This window comes from Diplotaxodon limnothrissa, linkage group LG20, assembly GCF_057381915.1.
Source record: "Diplotaxodon limnothrissa isolate DT_005_m linkage group LG20, D_limnothrissa_male_GT1.1, whole genome shotgun sequence".
Classification (NCBI taxonomy): Eukaryota; Metazoa; Chordata; class Actinopteri; order Cichliformes; family Cichlidae; genus Diplotaxodon; species Diplotaxodon limnothrissa.
Genome location: NC_140615.1, coordinates 13705733 through 13715574, shown reverse-complemented (window position 1 = coordinate 13715574; position 9842 = coordinate 13705733). Strand labels below are relative to the sequence as shown.

The 9842-nt window shown below is 44.2% G+C and overlaps 1 protein-coding gene across 1 annotated transcript; it reads left to right on the top strand.

Annotated features, from left to right (window-relative positions):
- The first annotated feature begins 907 nt into the window (after nt 1–907).
- znf341 (zinc finger protein 341) lies at nt 908–8730 on the top strand. Its single transcript, XM_085345514.1, has 16 exons — nt 908–942; nt 1545–1655; nt 2779–2969; nt 3251–3400; nt 3488–3811; nt 3897–4080; nt 4220–4313; nt 4395–4485; nt 4565–4730; nt 6050–6267; nt 6388–6596; nt 6908–7004; nt 7198–7330; nt 7786–7897; nt 7989–8059; nt 8189–8730. The coding sequence occupies exons 1-16, from the start codon at nt 912–914 to the stop codon at nt 8728–8730; spliced, it is 2724 nt and encodes a 907-aa protein (XP_085201640.1). The 5' UTR covers nt 908–911.
- The last annotated feature ends 1112 nt before the right edge of the window (nt 8731–9842 follow it).

Here is a 9842-nt window from a genome sequence, read left to right as displayed (position 1 = left end):
CAAAAAAGCATCACGGGAACTTAAAATCATCTTTGAGACTATATCTATAAAAGCGAGCATCAGTCCAGCGGATAGTACATAGATGTGGTCGAATATGAATATATAGGGCAGATTAGCATGTTAGCTAACTTATTAGCGGCAGTTGTTCAATCCCCTTGTTTTGTTGGGGCACGCAGGAAGCAGTCCGACAAAATTGGAAATATAAGCACATAAAGCGGCGAAAAACAAGCGCACGGTTTAACATAACAATCGGTGGACCTCGCCTGCTCACCCCGGCCGCAATCCACCCGTTAAAACGCCGTCATTACCCCGTTATCGTCCTTTATTGTTGTTTTTGTCTCAGCTGATCTACATCTAAACAAGCCCCTGACGGTTTTCGCGCGAAATCTTTTTTGCCGCGAAACCAACACGTGCGCCAAGCAGTCGGTTGGGATTGGTCCGAGCTGTGCGCTTTTCGCGGGGCGGGGCCGAGGAGCTCTGATTGGCAGAAGCGGGTGTCTGTCACGTCACGAACGCAGATAAATCGATGAGAAGCGCGTTCGCGGAACTTGGAAAATAAAGCATTTTATTTTAGTTGAAGCAAATATATTTAGTTTATTAGGCTGATGTCAAGCAAGTTGTTTGTAATTAATATAAATTTACATTTTTGTTGTTGTCGGAGTAAAAAAAAAAACTATTAACCGCAGTTCTTCTTGCCGGTCTCGCGTTCGAGAAGAGTTTCTCACAAATAATAATAATACTACTACTACTACTAATAATAATAATAATAATAATAATAACAACAACAATAATAATAACATTAATAATAATAAAACATGTCTGGGTGAAAGCGATTTTCCTTAGTTAAGCAGTTACCTCAAGAGGCAGCCATAAGTAATCGAGCGCCTACCACCCAGTAGGAGTGCTACAAGATGGCGCAGGCAATATTTGAGGTGCTGGAAGGTATGAGTATTTATTTATTTGCAGCGTAATTACAGTTACCCAAAACGTTTGCTCCTACTTTAGATATTTCACTGATGTAGGCCCATTCGGAAACGCAGAAAAATAACGTAAATCCACGTACAAGCCTCTGGTTTTGTTTCAATCAGGAAAACAGCACATAGGAAGGACTCTGTATGAATGTAAACAAACAAAGTGATTAAACACTTTTTCGAACTAACGGACAGCTTATTATTAATCGTAGTCATCGTATTGCAGTCAGATGGTAAATGTATTTACATTTCAGGGTGATTTTCTTTCCTTCAGGCCCTCTTAATGACAAGACTTTGTAATATTACTGGACTAACAGCCTGTTTGTTGTAAATGGATTATTACTGTTTTTGTTATTGTAAGTGAGTACAGTATCAGGAGATTACTGTACGCAGATTTGAAGTGGATGTAGAGATATCCTTATCGAAAGCTGTTAGTCTTCCACACTAATATTGCTTCTGATCACAGTTGATTAGATAAAACTACTAATTCATGTTTAGACATTTCAGTAAGTCATGCATCAGACTAAAATGGATCTTTGCAGCAGGTGAATTCTTCTTCTTCTTACTCTTCAGGCATGGACAATCAGACAGTGCTGGCAGTCCAGTCACTGCTAGACAGCCAAGGAGGTGTTCCTGACCCAAACAACCAAAACGTCTCTGGGACGCCAACAATCCAGTCTATGGGTATGTAATAGCATGCACAGCTGTGGGACAGGCTGTGTCATTGTCCTGTTATTCTTTTATGTCAAGAGACATGTCATCCATCCATCCATTTTCTGACGCCTATCTGGGTCTGGGTTTTTGGGCAGAAGGAGAGATGCCCGCCCATCTCTTCTAGCTAATCCAGGAGGACACCAAGACATTCCTAAGCCAGCTGAGATATTTCTCTTCATTCTGTCCTGGATTTTGCCCAGTGCATTCTAAAGGGAGGATGTGTCGGAAAAATCCCTCAGGTAGCAGGTATTTTTGCCAGAATCACCTCAACTGGCTCCTTTCAGTGTGGAAGAGGATCAGACAAAGGGCAATTCAGAAAACCCCAATACCAAGAACTAAAAATAGAGAACAGTTTACCCTGCCTAGGAGAGGGTTACCAAGGCCCAACCATGGAGTCAGACATGTGGCTTGAGGCAGAGCGCCTGGTGGTCAGGCCTTATCCACGGGGCCTGTCCAGGCATAGCCAGAATGAGCAACAATGAGCCCACCACAAACAAAAGGTACCACAGGGGTTCGGTGCCTTGTGGATTGGGTGGCGGTCAGTGACCCTGGTGGTTGGATTCAGTTTAATTTGATTAATCATCGCAGAGACCAAGGTTCTTGAAAAGTCTTGTCGTCAGATCAGCTTATTAAGTAAATGTCAGTTAAAACAATGTAAGTAGTTTATAAGCACATGTTTTTCATCCTGATGTTATTGCAGCTCATATTTGTGTCACATAACAAAAACCTTACACAAAAAGAAGAATCTAGAGGCAAGAATTTGACACGTTATTACGGTTGTGTTATTAGTTAGTTAGCTATTAGCTGGTTCATCAAACCAAAATGAGGTCCTCGTGACAGACTCGACTGCTAGTTTAATTTATCTGGTGGTGCACACTTTTTGCTGTGAAATGATGTCATCGTGTGCAGTCTTTGAAAAATACTTTTCCGCTAAAATAGCTATTAAAGCCAAGTGCATCACTGCAAAAACATTAAAGGATGAATATCACCACCCATTAAATGTCCAAAAGTGCATTAAGATCCTCAAAATTGACTCATGTGTGTCTTTTTTTCCCCCGTCTGCTGTTTCTTGCTGCCTAAAACCTTTATACAGACGACGAAGACGTGTTCCTGTGTGGGAAGTGTAAAAAACAGTTCAACTCTTTGCCTGCTTTCATGACGCACAAGAGGGAGCAGTGCCAGTCTAGCACCCCTTCTCTGTCCACAGTGTCCTTGGCCTCCACCAATGCTTACACGCCTGTCCCGTCTATTAGTTCGGTACCGCAGACTCCTGCCAACAGACAGGTGAGGAAAGCAAAAGGGCAATTTATCTGTGGGGGTGATAAATAACTTGCTCGGTTTAATAAGTTAGTTGTGCAGAGTGCAGAGCTTAAAGCAGTAATAAAACTGATAAGAAATGTAAGGAGAAGTGGGAAAGAGGTAATGGTCTGAGGTAAAGCTGACCTGATGGTAAAAGTATTTTATAAATACGTTATATAAGAGGCCAGGACTGTAAAGGAAAAAAGATTTTGTTATAATGATTCAAAAAGCAGCTGATGTGACTGTTTAACTTGGCACTCACACAGGTGTCCACCTACATCACAGTCCCTCCCTCCCCTTTGACGCACACTCTGGTCCAAGGCAACGTGCTCGTCAGCGATGACATCCTCATGTCTGCCATCTCAGCCTTCACCTCCATCGACCAGCCCATGGCCCCCATGCAGACTCCCATACAGGTACTGTTTGCTTCCTTCTCTCTTTCACGCCCAGCATTTGAATTTATTACATCCTGTCACCAAATCTGTGCGCTTCCTTTATGACAGAGTAACCTGAGCATGCACACAGCCGGTGTGTCCTACTTACAGCACCATCACCACCACCTCCATCACCTTCATCAACCGCAGCAGCAGCCCCCGCAGCAGCAGCAGCAACAACAACAACAACAGCAGCAGCAGCAGCCGCCCTCCCATCCCCTGCCACCTGCACAGCCCACCCAGCAGACACTCACTTCCCAGGTCCCGGCGAGCCACAGCAACTCAGTGGTGCAGGTGTACAGCACTCTGCCCCACATGGTCGGAGGTGGAGGGGGTGGCGGGGGTGGAGCTGAGATCCACACACTGGGTTTGCAGCCTTTCCATCCTGTGCAAGTGAGTGAGGCTTGCTGTTTGGTTGCCGTCGCAGTGGTTAAAATGATACGTTTCCAGTTTCTGTGACCATGCGTGTCTTCCTCAGGTGCCCAGTCAGGGTGTGGAGAGTCATTCGTTCACAACCCCTCCCGTGTACAGCCCCGGGAAGCAGGGCACCAAAACCAAGACCTGCAGCATCACTGCCAGCATGGCGGAGCTGGGTGACTTTGAAAAGGTTATCGTTCCCAAGCGACCGAGGAACTGTAAAAAAAGCTCAGATGGAGTCGCAGGTATGTGTGGAAAAAGATTACATTTGTAGGCTACAGTTTTTATCTAATGGAACTGTAGAAGACAACATGATGGATGTTTATATAAACTGTATTAACTGTTTATATAAACTGTATTAATTGTCTGAATTGGACTCCTCAGCAGAGCAGCTCAAGGGAAAAGGTCCGAAGCTCAAATGTAACTTCTGTGACAAAGTCTTCTCGAAAAACTTTGATCTCCAGCAGCACATTAGGAGGTGAGTTGCTTTCCAGGATGTAGAATCGACCAACTTTAAAGCTGAAATAAAGGATTCATTAAAACAATTTCCCTCTTGCAGCCACACGGGAGAGAAACCGTTTCAGTGCATCGTCTGTGGCCGAGCCTTCGCGCAGAAGTCCAATGTGAAGAAACACATGCAGACACACAAGGTGCTGTGATATAGAGGTATCTGCATGATGTATTTAAATTTTAATCAACACACTAACAACAGCTGTCTTTATCTTACAGGTGTGGCCTATGAGCGTGGCCAGCACTGTGTCTAGACTACCAATCACAGTAAAGGTGGTACCAGTGCCCCCCAGTGAGGAAGAAGAAGGCGGGGAACAGCAGCAGGAAAGTGAGCGGGATGAGGACGGGATGCAGGAAACACAAACAGAGGAGCCAACGCAAGCAGGTACCGTCTGTTAAATAACACACTGTGAAAAACACACTGCAAGCAGAGCCCGGTGTAGATCCAGAACCCACTGAAGAGACTAAGGCCCAGTTTACTTACACATTGTCAGTACAAAACTGGGCTTGTTTTACTCTCCCTTTATGTATTTTTGGGAGTTTACTAACATTTGCTAACTGTGCTTATATCTGACGCAGAACAAAAGCATGTTTTTGCATTTGATATTAAATGAACTGACTGCACCTGTGTTTAGAAAGCAGCACAGCTTTTGTAAATCATCTGTAAAACTAACCACACATATGAGCGCTTTTTGGAGATTGTACTTGCATGGTATTTTGTCACGTTTAGTTAATCTTGCCGTATATGCCCTGTCTGACCTGGGAATACTTCAGGATCTCCCAAGAGGAACTAGAAAATGTTGCTGACGACAAAGACATCTGGGACACTTTGCCACTGCGACCTGATTTCCAGATAAGCACGAGTTAATCAATGGATTTCAAAAAGTTTGCTTAAAATGTTATTCAGAACATCAACAATTGAAACTCAGGAGAAAAGGGCTATGTAAAGTTAGAAGTAACGATCAGCTACAACACGAGACAATTTTAAAAGTAAAGTAAAAAATGTACCTGATTTAAATTTGGTCAAACTTCTCTTCGAGATTGCATCCTCGCACACTTCTGGACTGTTTCCAGTCTCACAGGAAGTCCTGTTCTGACCCTTTGTACCACTGACTTCCTGTGTCGAACCAACCTGACTGTCATGTTGAGACCAAACTGCAGTTTTTCACAGGGTCCAAGCCCAGATGCGGTGCTCCAGGTCAGGACCATGACCAGGCACAGACACTTTACCACCTCAGGTCCTGTGATAAAGTTCTACTGTTTAATATTGTGACATCTAAGTAGGAGCTTTCTAGGCAAACGCTCTGAACTCCTGGAGCAAAGCAGTCAGCTCAGTACTACTCAGCACATTTGCCTCCTTTGTAGTCCTCGCCAAAATGACAGCTGATAGGTCTGACGCTGACACTGCCTGACACCAAGTCAGAGTGAATGAGCGAGCCAGAAATAGCAGCATCAGTGAAATCATTCCAGTGATTCTAAGGAGATAACGTTGAATGTGACAGCAGCCAGATTTAAATCAGGCGGGCAGATTGCTGCTGTGTCCCTCAGCTGTAGAGGTGTGGCGGTGTTCCTCAAGAAGTCTGTTTTTGTCAGTAACAGTGACTGTCACTGATAAATCAGCCTCTACTGTCTTTTCATTGTTATGGTTTCTTGACACATGTGGACACTCACAGCCCTCACTGTTAACTCACTGCTTGACTGCAGAAGCACCTGGGGAGCTGGAGGAGAGAGTGGCCGAGGTTCGGGCTGATCCAGAGGGCAGCCAAGTGGAGGATGTGCAGAGCAGGCAGAACCAGCAGTGCCCGGCTCAGACCAAACAGATCGTGGTGATAGACAGCTCCTACCAGTGCCAGTTCTGCGCCAGCAGGTTTAAGACCTACTTCCAGCTCAAGTCCCACCTGACCCAACACAAGGGGGAGCAGGTGAGTCATAAAGACATGATGGGTACACATTAGAAAACTGTGCTGATGAGTTGGATTGACTGAAAACGTCCAGACACACACGGGGTTAGTCACTCGGACTTTGTGACTGTTTTCCTGCAGGTTTATAAGTGTGTGTTAAAATCATGCTCCCAGACCTTCCAGATTCTGGATCAGTTTTTGGAACACATCCGGACGCACCAGGAGCAACTGACCTACCGCTGCCACCTGTGCAGCAAGGTGTTCCCCTCGCTCTTTGAGCTGGGACTCCACCAGTACTCCCATTCCCTCTGCCCGCAGCAAAATACACGCAAGGAGGCCACCGTGTACAGGTCAGCTCAAGCACTTATCCTCGAGTGGAAGAAGGAGTAGAGAGAAGAAGTTTGGAGAGGTGGAGAGAGCCTGCTTGCATAAATCCCATAACACATATGTCATATTCCTTTGTTGCATAGTTTGTCTTGAGCAGGTCTCACGTTCACTGTTCTGCTGCTGTAAATAATCACTTGTACTTTTGCCTGTAGCAAAAATTATATATCACGTCTTACTCTGAACTGCATGTCTACTAGTCATTTCTACAGTTGTCAGACTGAATGCGCTTCTTCATAGGATTTGTTATCAGTGACAGTTTACGTTTTTCCTTCAGATGTGTGAAATGCCAAAGCCGATATTCTACGCAAGAAGCGTTAGAGCAACACCTGCTAACTGCATCGCACAGCTTTCCCTGCCCACACTGTCAAAAGGTACACTATGACACACCCGACGTTTCACCTTTTATTCACTGTGTATGCACATGTTAAAGTAGGCTTCAGATTCCCTGTGCCTAATGCAACTTGGCTTGAATGGTTTAGTTCAGGAACATAGGTTTGAGCTGTTTGAGGCGTTTTGTTTCCCGTGTCAGTTCAGTCTCTGACTCACGCCCTTTGCGACCATCAGGTCTTCCCATGTGAAAGATACTTCAGACGCCACCTCCCCACTCACGGCGTTGGCGGCAGGTTCAAGTGTCAGATCTGCAAGAAGGCCTTTAAGACGGAGCACTACCTCAAACTGCACACACGGATTCACTCAGGTTATCTTTTCATCTGTTTGGCTATGTTGTATGACCTCATGCACCGCAGACTATATGCAAAACATGCACAGTTTCCCTTCTGTTCAGTTATTATGAAGGAGGTATTTATTAATGTCAGAGGAAATTAGGTGGTCACAGTTGCTCCAAGTGACTAAGAACAGCAACTATTAATACAATGTATTACAATGTTACAAAATAGCTCTAATATATACAGATACATACAATGGAAGACTATGGGACTGGAATAACAGGACAGACTAGAGCAGACAACAGACAGGTAACGATTAAGTCAAGGCTGCATGACAAGAAGGTGCTGAGAGGGGTGGGTTGTAAGGTGGTCTGCAGATGTGCAGTGACTCTAGACTGGTTTTAGCATCTCATGAGATGTGAACACCCGATTTTGTTCGCTGTGCATACAGCTTAGGCGTAAGTTTAATGCTGATTCCATTTTCTAGGTGAAAAGCCATATAAATGTTCCCTCTGTGAGGCGACGTTCAACAGGAAAGACAAAGTGAAGCGACACATGCTCATTCATGAACCCTTTAAGAAATACAAGTGTCCTTTCAGGTGAGACCTTTAAGTGGGAAAGCCCTGTTCTCTTCTGTTTGTTTTTCCTTTTCTAAAAGTTATTCACTCTTGTTTTTCTCATTTTCATCAGGACACATGTCGGTTGCACCAAAGAATTCAACAGACCAGACAAACTCAAGGCCCACATCCTGTCACACTCTGGTGAGTGGATAACACCAAGAATATTTTTGAGGAAAAAGATGAAGAAGCACTGTTAGGGATCTTCTGTATTCCAGATACAGTATGTATATGCGAATATTTTAATGCATCATCACATGAACTTTTTTCCAGGTATCAAGCCCTACAAGTGTCTGTTCTGTCAGAAGGCGTTCAGCCGCAGGGCTCACATGCTCGAGCATCAGCAGTCCCACACTGATAACTACCGCTTCCGTTGCTCCACCTGCAACAAGGGCTTCACCAGGCAGAGCTATTACAGAGATCACAAATGTCCTGCCGCAGGAAATGAGCTGGAAGCAGAAATGGGGACGGGAGAAATGGAGGGAGACGAGGTAGAGGAGGCTGAGGAGAAGGACGGAGAGGATGAGCAGAGAAGAAACGGGTTTACGAGAAAAGCAAAAAGGACGGAGACAGGGGGCGATGATGGAGCGGTGGGCAATGGCATAAATGGCATCCGGCAGCAAGTGGAAACACATGGGGAGGCGGGAGAGGAGAGAAGGAATGATGAGGGCTGTCAGGCTGTGCTGTCCATCAGCACCATCGAAAGGCAGACAAAGGGAGAAGAGGAGGATGACGACGGGGTGAATCATGGTGGAGGAGGACTGGAGCAGATTTCAAGCGATGACCAAAACTGTTTGCAGCAGCCATGTTTGTAGTCCTAATGCCAAGTCCGAATGTTTCCAGGACCAGTCGACAAGCTTTGTTATCCTTTTTTTTATTATTTAAACCACACATTTACATAACATTATTTGTTTTAAATTAAAACGTCATTTAAATTATTACACTGGATTAACAGGAACTGGAAGATTTGAAGGATCTGTTGGATCTATGATGCCCAGTGGAAAGTTTCTAAATTCTTGTATTATGTGCAAGTTCAAACCACGCCGGCTCCGTCACAACATAATCTCAAGCCTTTGCCAAAATGGTCTGTTTTCATGTCATTTCATGTAACGACAAATAAAATTACTTTAAGGTTTGTACGTGACTCAAAGTGTAATTGTGTCTATTTAAATGCATGTTAGTGCATGTTTTAGTGCAGGTGCCACCAAAGCTGCTGACGTTATAATGGTTTCAGTTTTGGCTTTGGTTGGGTCACTCAGCGAGTCTGAGAAGCATTTCAAAGCAGCTCTGGGGGAAAGGGGAACTTCTGGGGAACTCCTCATCAATGCACTCAAGAGTATTTTGGTAGGCTGGCCACTGCTGGGATGGGTCACCACACTTCCAGGTTTTCTGTTTGGGTAATGGGTCTTATCGTGGCTCACTAGAGTCCCAAAGCCTTAGAAATGCCTTTCTTTTACCTGCTTCACTTACCTCTTGGTCTAGATCATAGGTGTCAAACTCTGGCCCGCGGGCCAAATTTGGCCCGCAGCCTAATTACATTTGGCCCGCGAAGCCATACCAAATTATTATTAGAGCTGGCCTACTGGTATTATACAGCTAATATATATATTGTTTAGTATTAAGCTTTGCTTGTTCCATATTCAGTTTTTCAGCAAAACTTGTTTGAGTCCATAAGAAGAGATTCATTCTTAAATCTGGAGGAAGATTTTTTTCCAATAAATATTAATGTTAGCCCGCGACCTTGTTCCAGTTTTGAATTTTGGCCCACTGTGAATTTGAGTTTGACACCCCTGGTCTAGATAATGAAATTTATTTCAAACTTCTGATAAAAAAAAAATGGGGTTAATTACATTTAATTCATGATTTAACAATAGGGGGTGATTACTTTTTCATACAGGTTTAACAAATTCCTATAATTAATAAAATA

Bases quoted from the DNA above. Each gene is read 5' to 3' on its own strand.
- znf341 (XM_085345514.1), top strand. From the start codon at position 912: ATGGCGCAGGCAATATTTGAGGTGCTGGAAG. The intron at 3,401-3,487 runs GTACTGTTTGCT...CCTTTATGACAG, and splicing joins CCATGCAGACTCCCATACAG to AGTAACCTGAGCATGCACAC. The intron at 7,898-7,988 runs GTGAGACCTTTA...CATTTTCATCAG, and splicing joins AAATACAAGTGTCCTTTCAG to GACACATGTCGGTTGCACCA.